This window comes from Thamnophis elegans, chromosome 2 (genome assembly GCF_009769535.1).
Source record: "Thamnophis elegans isolate rThaEle1 chromosome 2, rThaEle1.pri, whole genome shotgun sequence".
Lineage (NCBI taxonomy): Eukaryota > Metazoa > Chordata > Lepidosauria > Squamata > Colubridae > Thamnophis > Thamnophis elegans.
This window is the reverse complement of record NC_045542.1, coordinates 4,781,545-4,800,425: the sequence shown is the minus strand read 5'-3', so window position 1 is coordinate 4,800,425 and position 18,881 is coordinate 4,781,545. Positions and strand designations below refer to the sequence as shown.

General features: G+C 41.3%; 1 protein-coding gene across 1 annotated transcript in view; it reads left to right on the top strand.

Annotated features, from left to right (window-relative positions):
- The window catches only part of MAST1 (microtubule associated serine/threonine kinase 1), a 70,893-nt gene that overhangs the window by 37,816 nt on the left and 14,196 nt on the right, over positions 1–18,881 (top strand). The window contains exons 11-18 of the mRNA XM_032210788.1: positions 2,027–2,112; positions 3,448–3,656; positions 8,455–8,593; positions 8,693–8,825; positions 10,630–10,795; positions 11,771–11,872; positions 12,734–12,856; positions 16,397–16,506. Of these exons, the coding sequence (XP_032066679.1) occupies positions 2,027–2,112; positions 3,448–3,656; positions 8,455–8,593; positions 8,693–8,825; positions 10,630–10,795; positions 11,771–11,872; positions 12,734–12,856; positions 16,397–16,506 (1,068 nt within the window). The remainder of the gene's footprint in view (positions 1–2,026; positions 2,113–3,447; positions 3,657–8,454; positions 8,594–8,692; positions 8,826–10,629; positions 10,796–11,770; positions 11,873–12,733; positions 12,857–16,396; positions 16,507–18,881) is intronic.

The following is an 18,881-nucleotide window of genomic DNA, read 5'->3' as shown; positions in this document are numbered from 1 at the left end:
TTAATATGTATTTATATGAGAGAATCAACATAGATTGCATTTCTTTGCAGAAGTTAATCCCCTTAAGTTTCATGCACGCTGTGCTCTAGAAAAAATTAATTAAGATACAATAAATATTATTTCTAAATCAGAAACCTAATTTCAAAGAGCCGTAGGTTTTGCTTGTGGAAGAGATTTGCACTAACCCACTACCTTTTTCTTACTTTTTTTTCCCTTGGACAACTAATAATGCTATTTATCCAGTAAATTACAATATTGCAAGCCTCCGTCAGTTTCAACAATTATTTTTACATTGGTTGTTTGGAATGAGGGGCAGGTGGAAACTAAAATACAGCCATCCAAACTCTCATGGATTTGTTTAATTATATTTCAACCTTTTTGGGTGTGTGTGTGGTTTTTGAGCTGTTGAAGAATGTTTGAAATTAGGTACAACGTAGTAAACAAATGCCAGCTTTGCTTGTTACAAGGACAGGCTATCTTTAATATTTTGTTCAATAAAAAGTGAAATAAATGCGCCTTTAATTTGGAATCCTACTAGTTAATCAACTACTGACTAAATATAGTAAAACCTGTAGGCTGATTTAGGATTTTCACATCTCACATTTTAAAGTTTAAAGCAGTTAACGTTTTGGGGGAAGTGCTGAAATGTAGCAATAGCAATAGCAATAGCAGTTAGACTTATATACCGCTTCATAGGGCTTTCAGCCCTCTCTAAGCGGTTTACAGAGTCAGCATATCGCCCCCAACAATCCGGGTCCTCATTTTACTCACCTCGGAAGGATGGAAGGCTGAGTCAAACCCTGAGCGGGTGAGATTTGAACAGCCGAACTGCAGCTAACAGTCAGCTGAAGTAGCCAGCAGTGCTGCATTTAACCACTGCGCCACCTCGGCTCGGATTAACTTCCAATGGAAGATTAAAAGTTTACATAGAATGGCTTATAATTTTGGTATTTCTCCCGCATAGTTTATCTTAGCTCTACTTTTATGGAGTGTGGTATCAGCTCATAATTAGGCCACTGCGAGATCTATTGTGGTTTGCAATTTAGAAAAGGTTTGGCAGCTTTATTCTAAGTTTCCTGTTCTTTATTGGTGAGACTGTGATGAACATACCTATGATAGTAGCTCTTTACTGAAGAACAGAGATTCTGCCTGGATGGATAGATAGATAGATAGATAGATAGATAGATAGATAGATAGATAGATAGATAGATAGATAGATAGATAGATAGATAGATTGATTATATATATATATATATATATATATATATATATATATATATATATATATATATATATATGCTTTATTAGGACTTGAATGCTGTTGCTTAACTGTGTATTTCATTGCGCACTTGATTCTTCTTAAATTTGGATATTTCTGCATTTATAAATGAATAATTTATAAATGAAGATAAAGTAGGACGTAAAGTGAGATTTGGACATTAAGTGTGAAACCTACTGGGTCAGGCTGGACAGCCTCTCGGGGCCCCTTTACTTCTATATTAAAAAGCCACATAGACAGAGTTGGAGCTTGCAAAAGAACAGGAAGCAAATGCCTAACCAGAAGATGTTCTAGCCAACGTCCCTATGTCAAAACCTATGTCAAAAGTCCAAACCACAAGGTTCAATTAAAGTTCGTTAATGACACGTACTTCATACGTGTAAGACCCCATCTCCTTATAAGGCTTTCTCCTCAAGGTAACCACTAAGAAATGTGTTAAGTATTTCCGTGTTGCGCTGCCTTTGAGAATGTATAAGAACGCGTGCTTCGATAACGAAGGTGGTTCAGAACTTGCAATGCTAAGCCATGGGCTGGCTTTCTGAACCTGGCTGCCAAATAAACTTTTCCTATATCCTGAGAAGTCTAAAGCCTGTCATTTCCTGCAACAAAATGACTCCTGTTTCTGAACGATTCAAATGTTAACTTGTATTTTAAAAGCATCCTATAAGGTAAACTTCTGTTAGAACTGAATTGTTGCCTCCTTATGGACCATTTATGGCCTCACACTCAGAATGTTTAATGTTGCAGAGCCGTGGGACTACTCCAAAGCCAAAGAAGCCGCCAGGAGAAGGAGACTTTGAAACTATTAAACTTATAAGCAACGGGGCCTACGGGTGAGTGCACTCTTAGCATCAGGGTCCTTGGGTCCATTGGCTGCAGGAAAGGATCTTTGCTTCTGGGTCGACAATTGGAGCTCCAAATCGCGTGGCCTCCAAATGTTTATTTGAGCCAGTCATTCTGTTTCTTACCATGATGATGTCGCTCAGAAGGGGAAAATTATAGCAGTTGTAGCAAATTGGAGTATAAATTACAACAGTGGTTCAAAGAGGCCATAAAAATAGGTGATTTTGAAAGCAAGTTCACTATTTGGATTAGTTGATTAATGAATAAATAAAATAAAATTTAGCCTGATATTGAAGAGGTATGACTAAGTGCCCGAACAAGCTTGTCTGACGAAGACATTCCTCGAGAAGATACTAGCATCCCTGGGGCTATATGGAAAATTGGAGGAGAACCTCTGAGACAGTGGTAGGTTTCAAAAATTGTTCGAACCTACTCTGTGGGTGTGGCCTCCTTTGTGGGAGTGGCTTGCCACCCATGTGACCGGATGGGAGTGGCTTCCCACCCATGTGACCGGATATGAAGATGCCGACGACACTTGTCAGAACCACCTTAAATTACCCCACACACAGCACTGGCGTGCATAAGAATACGATGTAAACTTGTTTTTTAAAAGGCATCTTTGGTTTGCGTTAAAACAACCTCAACCCACACAATGTTCTGATTGCACCACAAACGCAGTAGTCATCCTTACCTTTCACAGAGGCACTGAGTTTTAGAAATAGGAGCATGATAGTGTAGAATAATCATATCCAAGGATCAGTGGTGGGTTTCAAAAAATGTTGGAACCACTTCTGTAGGTGTGGCCTGCTTTCCGGGTCCACTGGTGGAACCTCTTCTAACCGGTTCGGTAGATTTGACGAACCGGTTCTACCGAATAGGTGCGAACTGGTAGTAACCCACCTCTGCTCTGAGGATAATGTTAGTGAATAGGTGGGAGGAGGTATTCTTTCCAAGACCAAGATCTCAAATCCAGGATAATTCTGGATTCTGACTTCCCGCTGAGTAGTAGATTTTTCTATATTAAAATGTGCTGTAGCAAAGTACACTAGAAAGACGTATAACCATGTTTAATTTTCTCCTGTACAAAGCATTCTGTAAATGTTAGATTTTTTTTTAGCCAGCTGATAAAAGGAGGTGAACTCTAATAAATATGAAGGCTTCCGCAATCTTTCTTTAAAGTTGATGAAAATAAAAGGTAGTTTACAGAAGGATTATGATACATGGATTTTGCAAGGTTTTCCTTTTTTGTGGCAGGCGAATATAGACTTTTGGGGCAGAACCTAAAAATGCCTCTTGCTGACCTCTGCTTTCTTCTTCTCTCTCAGAGCGGTGTATTTGGTGCGACATAAAGAGACCCGCCAGCGCTTTGCCATGAAGAAAATTAATAAGCAGAACCTCATCCTGCGCAATCAGATCCAACAAGCCTTTGTGGAGCGTGACATTCTGACTTTTGCAGAGAACCCCTTCGTGGTCAGCATGTTCTGCTCTTTTGAAACTAAGCGGTACCTCTGCATGGTCATGGAGTATGTTGAAGGTACGCAGTCTCAGAATTTGTAAGGGTTGGAACTTGTGAGATGCAAAGTCTTTATGGAAGTCTCCATCCAATATCATGCAAGAGTTAGCAATAGCAATAGCAGTTAGACTTATATACCGCTTCATAGGGCTTTCAGCCCTCTCTAAGCGGTTTACAGAGTCAGCATATCGCCCCCAACAACAATCCGGGTCCTCATTTTACCCACCTCGGAAGGATGGAAGGCTGAGTCAACCTTGAGCCGGTGAGATTTGAACAGCTGAACTGCAGAACTGCAGTCAGCTGAAGTAGCCTGCAGTGCTGCATTTAACCACTGCGCCACCTCGGCTCTTAACATAGTTATGTCATGTTAGCAGCAATCCATGGGAATTGGTTGCATTGATATGCTCTAAATACTGGTCATTTACGGCTTTGTCCAAACTGGACTCCAAATATTTTAGACTTCAACTTCTGTAATCTATGATTTGGACATAGGCAGTACTGATTGCAGCATTATAGGTGATGTTAGTCTATTTGGAAGCAGCTGGTTTGAAAAGGCTACCTTATAAAGAAAACACTAAGTTTAACAGCACATTTATTTGTAAGAACTCCTAAAGAATATAACAAATATCTTACTTAAATATAATAATAAATGTGTCAAGAAATGGATTGCCTACAAGAATGATAGTTTAGGAGGTTGTCGTAACTTAGTACTTAAGCAGATATCTTATGTACAGAAGAATGTACGTTTATTCCCTGAAATGCTCAGGTAAGGTGAGGGAAGATTTTGCCTGCAACTCTGAAAATCAGCTGTTCCATCCAGGTAGACACTTGGTTCACTGACAAATGTGCAATAGACATATGCCCGCCAACAAAACCGCGAAGTCAAAATCGTGGCGTCAAAATCGCTAATTGATTTTCGACAAAATCGCGACGACAAATGCGCGACGACAAAATCGCGTCATCAACCAACTATAGACAGCCCAGTGAGTGTGCTGGGCCTTTAACATAGTGGGAGGCGTATACGTACGTTATAACCCTAACCCTAAAAAATTTTCGATTTTATTGTGCTTGTCATCGCGCTTTTGTCGGCGCGATTTTGATGGCGCGATTTTGTGGGCGTGATTTCGACGTCGCGTTTTAATCGGCGCTATTTTGTCAGCGCGCATATGTCTTATCGCGCAATTGTCAGGTCACGGACACTCTTGAGCTCACTTACCTAGTGTATTGACTTAATACAACTTTCTAGATTGGAAATTATGACCATTGAAGTTGTCCACGTCCAAATTATAGTCTAATATCCTGTTGACGCTCTTTGATCATGTGATACAACCTCTCGAAGACGCTGAAAAGACTCAGTCCTGACTTTGCAGAGAACACTTGAAGAACTTTAAGAGCTGAGATGAAAAAATATGAAGAGAAGAGGATTAGTATCCAATAAATTCCTATCGCCTCCAATAAGCTTGGGACATTGACAAATTTATTTTCTTCCAACTTGCCTTTTTGGTTGGACTTGAAAATCAGTTGGCATTTATGCAGATACCATACTACAAAAACTTTTGAGAACTTGGCATAGGTTTTCCATACCTGACTGAATCGGGCAGCTACAGCCAGGAAGACAAGACTGATTCTGTACTGCAGCCAATCCCATTAGCCTGTCTTTCTAAGACATTACAGATTTCCTCATTCTCAAGAGATCCATGTTCTGACTTGGTCTATTTGGATCTCTTTTAACCCACTGTATGCCTGGAAAGCATCTGAAAAAGCATCTGAAACTTAATCCACCAATAGTTACACAATGGCAATGAATTAGGCATTGCCTTATAACTAATGCAAACAAGGGATGCAGTGGCTCAGTGGCTAAGACGCTAAGCTTGTCGATCAGAAAGGTTGGCAGTTCGGCAGTTCAAATCCTTACTAACACCACGGAACGGAGTGAGCTCCCGTTACCTATCCCAGCTTCTGCCAACAAAGCAGCTCGAAAGCATGTAAAAATACAAGTAGAAAAATAGGAACCACCTTTGGCGGGAAGGTAACAGCGTTCCATGCGCTTTCGACATTTAGTCATGCCAGCCACATGAGCACAGAGACGTCTTCGGACAGCGCCGGCTCTTCGGCTTTAAAACAGAGATGAGCACTGCCCCCTAGAGTCGGGAATGACTAGCTCATAGGCGCGAGGGAAACCTAAACCTTTACCTTATAACTAATATATTTAAGGCAATGAAATGAATTACAAGAATATACAACTTCTGCAAACAAAAAATGTGTACCAGGCTAGCTTTAATCAACCATTTTCATTGACTCATCCCCTGACCTTGCAAAATTGCAAAATAGTGTCATACTAGACAGGATTTGAAGATTGCAAAAGGGATACTGTTGTGGCCATTGGACTGCACTTTTTGCCCTACTGATTTATTATTCATTTTAATACAGCCAGAATTATTTTTAATTTTAAGAAATCACATCACATTATCCACCAATTTGTTTTTCCTATTAATAAAACCAGTCCTTTCCACTAGGCAGGAAAGGAGTTTTTAAATCAAGAGGATTGATATAAATAGGCCAAGTATGAAAAAACAGATTTTTTCCTCCCTTTAGTGGATGGAGGGGAAAAACAGGTTTTCCTCCCTATGAAAGGAGAACACCTAAACAGGAATTCAGAGTAAATGGTACATCTAATTTGCTCTTTATTCACATAAAGGAGTGAGGAGGAGTTAGCATGATAGCAGATTCATTCTGTAGCATGACAAGTTCACATCAATCACTTTAAATTCCACATTAAAATTTACATATGCGATTTGCAGAAACACTCTTCCAAGAATAATTATTAGCAAATACTATTAAGTATAAAATATATGCATCCTTCATTAACCAAATAAACATAGGTTAAACTTTGAGAAGAGTTTTCCAACAGTTGCAAATTAAGACAGGTTGTAGAAGACTTTATGATTGTGAATTTCAGAAGACATTTTAGCATCCTGTATTATTTTTGCAATGAAGAAATTGAGGTTTGAAATCCAGAGATCATGCAGTCCATAATCACTATCTTACAAACTCTGTGTAAATAAGATAATAGAAGAGGCCAGGGGACAAAATGAACAGATAATGAGAGTTATAAAAGAGAAAGTTGAGTTTAATTGTTAAAGGCAACAATTAACAATAATTACATCTAAAACAGGAAAAACTAACTGGGCTATTACATCACAAAGGAAGAAAAGAAATATAGAAGGAAGATAAGGACTGCAGAGAACTGAATGAATTATTTCCACCTGTCTTCCCTCTAGAAGATATAGGGCAGAAAACTACCTGAACTGATACTTTCAGAAAGTAAGTCTGAGGCATGGACCTAAATAGGGTAGACAAAGTAGGAAGCCGCCTACTCCCATGCAATTGGTCCTATATTTTCGGTGGGACATTTTTTTAACTCTTACCTTTAAAATATTCACAACTGCTAGCCAAGGCAGCTTTTTCTATGGAAAGGCAATTGTCGTTGAGGTTGTTCATTAAATTACATTTTAATAGGATTCGCAACTTCTGTTTTGAGTTTTGATGCGCTTGACAGTGGAATCTTTGCTACCCAGAAACATACAGGAATGGATAACACATACATTTGTAAAATATTACAAAAAAATGGTTTTAGGTAGGAAGAAAGGTAAACGTGTCGCTAGGTTTTAATTGGACAAATTCATGGAGAATAAGGCTATCAGCATCTACTTACCATATCAATATGAGCCCTACAAGTTTGGTTTATCATAATAATAAAAGGGTTCACTGACAAATGCGTGCATGACAAAAACGTGTTGACAAAACCACGGCGAGAAAGCCGCAACGTCGAAATCGCGCTGACAACAGCGCGCCGACAAAAGCGCGCCATCAACAGATGTCGCGGCTTTCTCTCCACGGTTTTGTCGGTGCACTTTTGTCGTGCGTGCATTTGTCGGGTCACGTAATAAAAGACCATAATAAATTGGTATGCACCAATAATTGAGAATCCCCCAAACTTCTGGCTTAGCATGACTCCTGACTGAGGCTGTTATCTCCCATTTTCAGATAATGTCTGAAGAGAAAGGGAAAGGCAGAGGAAGAATGGGAGGGAATGTAAGAGTAGGAAAGAGGGGAGGAATGGGAAGAAGAGGGGAAGGGTAAAGGGGAGGAAGGGGAAGGAGAGAAGGGAAAGGAGAGGAGGAAGGAAGGAAGAAGAGAAGAAAGAGAAGAAAGGGGGGTAGGAAGGAGGGATGGAGGGAAGGAGAGAAGGAGAGAAGAAAGGAGGGAAGGGAGAGAAGGAGAGAAGAAAGCGGGGAAGGAAGGAGGGAATGTAGGAGAGAAGGAAGGGGGGAAGGAAGGAGGGAAGGAAGGAGAGTAGGAGAGAAGAAACGAGGGAAGGAAAGAGGGAGGGAGGGAAGAAGAAGTAGGACCGTTGTAAGATAAGATGGATCTATGGGATGGTAAGAAAGCAATCTTCAAGTATATTGTCACCTGTAGGGAAAAAATTGTTATAAATACATATTATTAATAACAGTTATGAGATCATATAATTGTGAATGTATATATGAAATTGATAAAATAAAAAAATAATAATGTCTGATTACAATATGTTTGAATATCAGGTGCAGATAGAGGTGCTTGAAGAAGTTTTTATATACTTATTTTGTTTGTGGGTCCCCTATAAGCATCTGCTAAAGAAGGCTAACAACAGTCTCCAGAATCATACTTCTTACATTATTGAGACCGCGGGTTTCAGTCGAAGAACTGGCGAGAGTAGCTGGCTAAACAGAATGACATCCTAGCCGTCTTCCTAACCATTTCACCTTCCTCCTAGCAGGTGGGGATTGTGCAACGTTGTTGAAGAACATTGGGGCTCTGCCTGTAGAAATGGCCCGCATGTATTTTGCTGAAACTGTCTTGGCCCTGGAGTACCTGCATAACTATGGCATCGTCCATCGTGACCTCAAGCCTGACAAGTATGAAGTTAAAAGACCAGGCCTGTCTTTAGGTGTTTTTAGGAAGTGGCTATGATTGGTTCTCTCGGACTGATGTTTGTTCCTCTGCTTTCTCCGCAGCCTACTTATCACTTCCATGGGACATATCAAGCTGACGGATTTTGGTCTTTCCAAGATGGGGCTGATGAGCCTTACCACAAACCTGTATGAAGGTCATATTGAGAAGGATGCCAGGGAGTTTCTAGACAAACAGGTGGAGCCCTGTTTAAGTCTGTTTGTTATGTGATTCTGCGCATATATTAAATGTAAAAAAAAAGTCAGATACTCAAAAAGCTAAAGCTGTCAGAAAACTGCATGAAAGTAGTGATGCGTTATTTTATTATTGATGCATTTATTAGATTTTTATCCCATCTTTGTTACTTTATTAATAGCAATAGCAGCAGTATTTAGACCTATATACTACTTGGCAGTGCTTTACAGCCTGCTCTAAGGGGTTTATAGAGTCAGCATTTTGTCCCCAACAATCTGGGTCCTCATTTTATCAACCTCGGAAAGACAGAAGGCTGAGTCCACCTTGAGCCAGGGAGACCTGAACTGCCAAAGTGCTGGTAGCCAGCAATCAGCAGAAGTAGCCTGCAGTTCTGCATTCTAACCACTGTGCCCCTTAACTCAAGATGGCGAATATACCGAATATTAATTCTTCCTCCTATTTTCTCCACAAAAATCTTGCAAAGTGGGTTGGTCTGAGGGAGAATGACTGGCCCAAAGTCACCCAGGTGGACGTGATACCTAATATGGGGCTAGAACTCACAGTCTCCTGGTTTCTGAGCAGCGGTGGGTTCCTGCCAGTTCTAACCTCTTCTATAGAAGAGGTTCCACAAATCTACTGTGCGGTTTAGAACCGGTTCCAGCTCCCTCCCCCCGCCCGTCTGCACATCATCAAGATGAAGAGTAAGAGGAGGAATTCTGGGAGTTGAAGTCCACAAGTCTTAAAGCTTTCAAGTTTGAACACCCCTGGTTTTTTTTTCTAAAGGGTTAGGGGTGCGAGGGTCTTGTAACTTGACAGCTTTAAGTCTTGCACGCTTCAATGCCAGAGTTCCTGGCGTGTTGGTTGCTAAGCAAGAGCGTTGTTAAGTGAGTTTCACCACATTTTACAAGTTGGGCATGCCCACCCAATCACATGACTGCCAAGCCACTCCCACTTGGTCACATGGCCACTCCCACAAAGTAGGCCACACCTACAGAAGAGGTTCTAAAACATTTTGAAACCCACCACTGTTTCTGAGCCATGCTGAATCTATGAATATATCTATAAATCTAGTAGATTTTCCATTCTGATTTCTTTTACTCCAGCTCTGAGGTTATGTGTTTTCATTTGAAATACAGTAATAGAGAAAACCTATAAAGTATTGCACAGTTCTTATGCCACTTGAAAGAGGTCTACGGAGGCCAAATATATGATAATACAAAATGATATTGCAACTGATAGCAATCTTTTTGTTCATTTTTTAACATCTGTGGTGGACTTCTAACTATTTAGCACGCTGACTTTTTAATGATCAAAGAAAAGCTTTGTTTACTGCTTCATTTCAACAGATCAGTACCTCTATATTTAGGGGAAAAAAACAATGTCGAATTGTGTTATATGTAAGGAGCCGAAGTGGCGCAGTGGTTAGGGGGCAGTACTGCAGGCCACTTTAGCTGACTGTGATCTGCAGTTCAGCGGTTCTAATCTCACCGGCTCAAGGTCGACTCAGCCTTCCATCCTTCCGAGGTGGGTGAAAGGAGGACCCGGACTGTTGGGGGCAAGTTGCTGACTCAATTTGCTAAAAAAAAAAATTTTAAACCGCTTAGAGAGGGCTGAAAGCCCTATGAAGCGGTATATAAGTCTAATAAATAAATAAATAAATAAATAAATAAATAAATAAATAAGAGAGAAAATTATAGTGTTCTCAAATTTAATTTGAACCAATTAACACCATATGCACTTGCAAGTTTTGAGATACCTGAGACTCAGTGGATTTTTGACAGCTGAATAAAGACAATTATCTCAACAGGTGTGTGGGACCCCGGAATACATTGCACCCGAGGTGATCCTTCGCCAAGGTTACGGGAAGCCCGTGGACTGGTGGGCCATGGGCATCATCCTCTATGAATTCCTGGTGGGCTGTGTACCGTTCTTTGGAGACACTCCTGAAGAGCTCTTTGGCCAAGTCATCACTGGTACGTAGAACAAGCGTTGCTTCTCTTAGGGGCTCATTGGTGACTGTTCTGTCCCCCCCTTCATGGCTCCTAACAAAGGCAGGCAGACAAAACTTAAAAGGAAGTCTTTCTTTATCAGTTTTCAGTTCAAACTAACATAAATACAAGTCTCCGACAAGAATGCAAAACAAAAACTCTTACAAGCAATGCACTTCTTCCAAAGTCTCCACGAATCAGGTTTACCTGAAACACCGAAGCACTTATCCAAGTGTAACAAGCAATGTTGTACGAACCAAGAAACCCACGAAGGAACGTATGTTGACTCCTGCAACTAGGGCGTGGCAGTATCCATCCTTTTATCTCCAAAACCCCACTAACGAGCCCCAGCTGCGTCGTTAATCATTGCATTCCGACAAGACTCACAGCAGACATCTGCTGAGTCACAACAGTTACTTACTTTAGAATTTGTTCCACATTTGTAGGTGGATTTTAGACTGAACTGATAAGTTAAAAAAAGGGGGGAGAGGAAATACAAATTACTATATTTTTTTTTGCCAAGAAGACCACATGGGCATTTCCATGAAGTCAACAGGTTCATCTCAAAGGTGGCTTTTCCTTTAGATCAGTGTTTCTCAACCTTAGCAACTTGAAAATGTCCGGACTTCAACTCCCAGAATTCCCCAGCCAGCGAATGCTGGCTGGGGAATTCTGGGAGTTGAAGTCCAGACATCTTCAAGTTGCCAAGGTTGAGAAACACTGCTTTAGATAAAGCAGTAAGGTGGAGGAAGTGAAGAGCAACATGATATTGTGAGGGAAGCATTGTGTAGAGCCGATGTTTTGAGATGCGGCTCCTGTTACCCTGTATTCTTAAATTGCAGCCTCAGTAGGAGGACCTATTTTTATAACCCCTCCTATTTCCAGCCTCTTCGACCTAATCTGCTTTCCCAAGTGCCGCTATCAGATTGCAACAGCCTGTCTTTATTTCCTTGCTTTCAGATGACATCTTGTGGCCAGAAGGAGAGGAGGCGCTCCCTTCAGATGCTCAGCATCTGATTTCTTGCCTCCTGCAAACCAATCCTCTCCTCCGCCTGGGAGCAGGTAAGGTCAGACAAGAGAGTGAAGGAGCTATGGGTAGAGCATTCCAGCTCATCAGGAGAGAGGTTGTTTTCTGTCTTCTTAGGCTTCAAAGGGTTGACCAAGTATGGTCATAGCAAGCATTCCAGGGGTGGGTTTCAACCGGTTCGCAGCGGTCCCCGCGGACCGGTTGGTCGGTGAACCCGGAAGTAAATAACTTCCGGGAACGCCGAAGGGCCCACCCGCCCGCCCGCGCTCCTTACCGAGGTGGAGAGGTAGAGAACCGAGGTGGCGCAGTGGTTAGGGTGCAGTACTGCAGGCCACTTCAGCTGACTGTTATCTGCAGTTCAGCGGGTCTAATCTCACCGGCTCAAGGTTGACTCAGCCTTCCATCCTTCCGAGGTGGGTGAAATGAGGACCCAGACTGTGGGGGCGATATGCTGACTCTGTAAACCGCTTAGAGTGGGCTGAAAGCCCTATGAAGCGGTATATAAGTCTAACTGCTATTGCTATTACTGCTATATTACCGGTCTTTGAAGGCTTCTGTGCTTCCACGCAGGCACATGGCACATACAGCGCCTGCGCAATTCTCCGCGAGCAGCTGGAGCATCGTGCAGGCACTAAGACGCAGGTGTGAACTGCGCGCGTGCACGAGGACGCCGCCAGCCCCGTTCCAACCGTACCGGTTGGAACGGGATGAGCAACCCACCACTGAAGCATTCCCAGTACCCCCTCCTTTCTCTCCATAAAGTATCTCTGGCCACAGGATCCAAATTTCTTAGCTAAGCATCATGATAGCTGCTTGGCTCATTCTTTTTACTTAGAGTGATTTTTGATCTTGTCCAGTAGAGGACAGCAAACCCTTGTTTTCTTTCATTTACACAGGTGGCGCCTATGAAGTGAAACAGCATGCGTTTTTCAAAGAACTAGATTGGAATGGGCTTCTGAGGCAGAAAGCTGAGTTCATTCCTCACCTGGAATCCGAGGAAGACACCAGCTATTTTGACAGCAAGTGTTAACCTTTCTGTAAAAGCTCCCTGCCTCGAATGAATATTTTGGTTTTTTTTCCATCAAGTTTTTATTTTATTTTATAACATATAAAAATTCCATTTTCAATTAAATAGTGTGTTGTCTGAGTACAAATAGTTTTAGGAGATAGTAATCAAAATATTTACAACAGTGTTCATTACATTAGTATTGATGATGCTGACGGTGCTGATGATAATAATGATAGTAACAATAATAACTATAACTACTTATCCATTTTAACATACCTCCTTATATCATTGATCCCTTCCTTATATTTCCCCGTTTCTAATTCCTGTTTTTATCAGCTAACCATTGACAAAATAAATCCAGGTTAAAAAAATATTCAGTTTCTTTCTTTTTCTTAATTGTGTTACCCTGTCCATTTCTGCACATTTTAGTATTTTTTTCAATCACATTTTCATCTGTAGGATCTCTTCACTTTTCCATGGTTGGGCAAATACAATTCTAGCTGCAGCCAATGCATGTAAAATAAGATGCATTCCCTTTATTCTACTTATTCGGTAAAATGCCCAACAAAAATATTTCTAGTTTCAGATCAAGATGTTGCTCTACCATTTTTTCCAATCATGTATGTATTTTTGTCCAATATATATATATATATATATATATATATTGCTTTTGGGCATGTCTACCACATGGTTCCACCACAAAACCGCAAAGCCCTTATCCGCGCCGTTCGAAGCGCTAAGGAAAAACGCGACCCTACTGCGATGACATAATCGCGAGGGCAAATCCGTGCCTTCCAAAGCACTCAGCACCCTAAACCTAACCCTAAACCTAACCCTAAACCTAACCCCTAAACCTAACCCTAAACCTAACCCCTAAACCTAACCCTAAACCTAACCCTAAACCTAACCCCTAAACCTAATCCTAACCCTAACCCTTACCTTAATTTAAATCGGCTTTCTGCCGCCGCGCTGTTTTAAAGCGCCCTTCTGTCGCCGCGCTGTTGTCGTGGCGGTGATGACGCATGGTGATGATGTCGCGGCTGTAGCGACGCGGTTTTATCACCGCTATTTTGATGAGCGCGGTTTTGTCGTGCCATGCCACCACATATGAAAGTACAAACTAGGTATCTGATGGCATTTCCAACATTTTGCAGACATATCCTTAAACGTCTTTGCTAACCTTTAGTGTGGAAAATGCCATCTATAAAACATTTTATAAAGATTTTCTTTATATGCAGTTGACGTTGTTAATTTATAATTTCTATCCCATACTTTCTGCCATTTATCTAACTCAGTTGGATAACCATATATTTTAGCCCATACTATCATTGTCTCCTTTACTTGCTCATCTTCCTTCTTGATAGTTAAAAAATATTTTCTTTATTAGTTTTTAATCTGTCCCTGTTAATATCTGGTCTAATTCTGTTAGTTCTTTATAGAAACCTGAATATTTTGGTTAATAGTTTGAACTTCTCTGAAGTCAGTTATCCAGCTGCCCCTGTCCATACACCCATCACTCGCCTGGCCTTTATAGAAAGATCTCAAATACTTCTGTAATTTTGTTTCCTCTCTTGATAAAATAGCAGCTGTGAATGAGCAATATTCATAGGAACCACAACAAGGGGGAGAGGGGGTGGAAGGCTTTGTAGTTTAGTGGAATTATTCTTGTTTGCCAAGCAGAATAGCTGTCTGATATTTCCAAGAAAGGCAGGAAAACATCCTAGAACAGTGTTTCTCCACCTTGGCATCATTAAGATGTCTGGACATCTCAGAATCTCCAGCCAGTAGTCCTTGACTTACAACCACTGTTGAATCCAGAATTTTACTCATCGGTCATTGCAATCATAAGTGAATCACTATTGGCCTGGGCTCCATTTTATGACCATTTTTACAGTGATCATTAAATGAATCGTGTGGTCACAGAAAGCCAAATTGGATTCAGTGCCCCCTGACAGCTTCCCAGCTTGGGATGCTGATAACTTCTCTTAAGGGAGAACTGGGATAATGTCAGCGTTCCAAGTATCATGTAGAATTAAATCAGAGTCCAAGGCAAAACGATCCTTAAAGTTCCAGTTTAATAAATCAGACATCTTGGCATTATGCTATGAAATCCCAATTCTGGAAATTACATCAGAATCCCACCCAGTTAAAAGTTCATGATCTTGTCCCCACGCCCACAATCCATCACATGGTCCAATCTTCTTCTTCCACGCTGGCATCCACACCCAGCTGCTTCCGGTCAGGTGCAAAGGTGCGGAGACAAAAGATGACCTTGGTCTTCTAGAAAGGAATTTTTTATTTTGAAAACAACACATTCTACCCCTTGCTAAATGCCCCCCTCCCCTTAATGAGAGTGTGGCAGGCCAAAGATTCTTAAAGAAACCACTGCAGGCCTGACAATTGGCTTATCCAATAGGCGTTTTTTGTCAAAAAACAGCAAAAAAAAATCATATCTCAAAACATGATCATATGACTGGTTGTAAGTGTGAGCCAGTTGCCTGATATGTGATCACGTGACCATTGGGGATAGTGAAGCAGTTGCAACTTTTTTTTTTGAGTCTGTTGTAACTTTCAACTGTTATTAAGCCACTGGTTGTAAAGTCAAGGATTATCTGTAAAAGTTGTTAATTTTGAAAAGCACTTTCCTAGACAGCAACTGGCATCCATTGAGCCAACGTTCTGGCACTGTGAAAAGACACTGCCTCTATTCCAGGAAAAGTTTTAAAGCATATCTATCTACTCCTCTATCTGTATATTATGACGTTGACTGTCTTGTGAAAACAAGATCTGTGCGATTCTGACAGGAGAAATGTTACTTTCATTGTTCTTGTAGTCCAGTCAGTTACGAGACATTAAAAGAGAACTCTTTCCAGGTGCATGGGAAAGAGCACTCTCTAATGAGATATTGTTTACTTAAGGTCACTTAAGTAGCGGCAGAGGTGGGTTCCTACCAGTTTGCACATATTCGGTAGAACCAGTTCATCAAATCTACCGAACTGGTTAGAAAAGGTTCCACCAGTGGACCCGGAAAGCAGGCCACACCTACAGAAGAGCTTCCAAATTTTTTTGAAACCCACTATTGGATAGAGGGAATGAGAGACAGACACAGAGGGAGGGAGGAGAGAGATACACAGAGAGAGAGACAGACACAGAGAGAGAATCACATAGAGAGACACAGAGGGAGGGAGGGAGGGAGGGAGAGAGAGAGAGGCAAAGAGCCACACACACACACACAGAGACAGACTCACACAGAGAGAGAAAGAAAAAAAGGAAGAAAGAAATAAAAAAAGGAAAAAAAAGAAAAAGAGAGAGAGAGATGAAAGAAAAAAAGAAAAAAGGGACAGAGAGACAAAAGGAAGGAAAGAGAGAGAGAGAGAGAACACATGGCTGGCAAGCCACTCCCACAAAGGAGGCCACACCCACAGAGTAGGTTCCAAAAAATTTTGAAACCCACCACTGAGTAGCGGGCAAAGAGAAGCAGAATTATCGGGCCAGAAGTTACACTACCTGGATTTCTGTGAGCCTCACGAGGTCTTCTTTCTCATTTCAGCCCGCTCTGATCGTTACCACCACATTAATTCCTACGATGATGAAGATACGACCGAAGATGAACCAGTGGAGATACGCCAGTTTTCATCTTGTTCTCCCAGATTCAGCAAGGTAAAAGCCCTTATTTACTGCAGTTCTTCCTGACGGCCACTTTGGTGTTGAGAATAAAGGATTAGGACAAAATGCCCAGGAGACCTTGAGTCCTGGTCTTCCCTTAGGCATGGAAATGGGCTGGGTGAACTTCGGGCCAGTTCGACCCTGTCCTCCAACCACAGCTGACTATGGTGGAGAAAATAAGTGGAGGGAGCACTGTGTATGCCCCTTGTAGTTGTACAAAATAAAAAAAGGGCTTAAAATCTAATAATAAATATGGATTTGGATTGGTAACACCTTTGTGCCAATGCTGTGGAGTACATATAAAGAGCAGGGGTGGGTATTCTGTGACCCATCCAGTTGTTTAGAGCACAACTTGGAGAGTGCCAGATTCATATTCATCACTGAATTAGGAAAAGTGTTACGGCAACCAAAGTTTGCCATTTGCTTTGTAAGAACCATGGGATGTATGAGCAAGTTGCAAACTGTTCCCAGTAAACACAAACCAGAAAATACAGTTACTGGCTTCCATTAAAACCAAGATAGGGAAAGCCAACTTAGATTCATATCCTCGTTTATTCACCTGCATTTTAATTGTGTTCATTTATTATTATTACATTTGCATAGCCACCCATCTCACACGACGATCTTTTCTGTTTTTAAAGTGCATATTTAAATCTTTTTTTAAAAAATAGAATTTGTTTTTATTTTCAACGCATAAAATCTTCCTCCTTTACATACTGTAGAAAGTGTATCACTTGGTTACAAAAGGTTTTCGTGCATCTCTTCTACAGTCATCGAGCATAATTCATATTAGCTCAAGTATTTTAACTCAAATATTTATACATGTTACCCTTATACCTCCATTTTTATTTGACTATAATTATTTAAACGTCCTTCATCATAAAATATACCAAGATTTAATACATATAACCACATACTGGCATTTCATTTAATATTTCTAAAATCCTCCAATAACACCGAATCCTTATGTCCTATTCTAGCTAAACATCCAATAGCAATATATAGCAATAGCAGTAGACTTATATACCGCTTCATAGGCCTTTCAGGCCTCTCTAAGCGGTTTACAGAGAGTCAGCATATTGCCCCCAACAATCTGGGTCCTCATTTTACCCACCTCGGAAGGATGGAAGGCTGAGTCAACCCTGAGCCGGTGAGATTTGAACCGCTGACCTGCTGATCTAGCAGTAGCCTGCAGTGCTGCATTTAACCACTGCGCCACCTTGGCTCTTAAATATCCATAATATTTAATAACAAACTTTTCTAATCCTCCTTTCCAAATCACCGTTGGCAATTTTCATCTAGTTTCCTTATATTGTACCCATACACATATATATATATATAGGTTGTCATCATTATCCCTCCTTTATTTGACTATATCCTGTATCTTTTTTAAGCTAACAAATAATGCCTCAAAATCTGAAGCCAAGATTGAAGATAAAATGTGCAGACACTTGAATAATTCTGCGAAATAGTTGATGCTTCTGCTGCTTTTATTATTAGCTTGATCTATCCAAAAGATTATACAAGGTTGAAATGAAAACAGATTAGGTCTGAGATTTACATCATGGATATGCAGATATTTTATGTTACAATGTTACAAAGAAGCATAAGGAAGCATGGATTGGGGATGGTTATCCCACAATCCTATGAAATACCTTTTCCCTCACATATAAGTTGCCATGTGTTTTCCCACCTCCATATTTGCTGAGATTGTGTCTACCTCCCTACGACCAATTAGATCCCACAGATTAGGCCTCCTCCGGATTCCATCAACTAGCCAGTGTCGACTGTTGACCCCCGGGGGAGGGCCTTCTCTGTGGCTGCTCCGGCCCTCTGGAACGATCTCCCTGTCGAGATTCGGACCCTCGCCACCCTTCAGGCTTTCTGCAAAGCTGTTTAGTTTAGTTTAGTTTAGTTTATTTGGATTTATAGGCCGCCCTTTTCCCTGAGGGGACTCAGGGCGGCTTACAATCATTAGGGGGGGGGGGGTGAAATTCAAAACAAACAATATGTGCACAAAATAAGTAAAATAATAAAAACACAACTTGCATTCAACATTCACACTCGGGTGGGGCAAATCGAAGACTTATCCCCAGGCCTGTTGGGATAGCCAGGTCTTAAGGGCTGCGCGGAAAGCCTGGACGGTGGTGAGGGTGCGTATCTCAACGGGGAGATCGTTCCACAGGGTCGGAGCTGCAACAGAAAAGGCTCTCCTCCGTGTAGTCGCCAGTCGGCATTGACTGGCAGATGGAATTCGGAGGAGGCCCAGTCTGTGCGATCTTATCGGTCGAAGGGAGGTAATCGCAGAAGGCGGTCTCTCAAGTTAAAACCTGGCTGTTCCGGCAGGCCTGGGGCTGATGAGTTCCCAG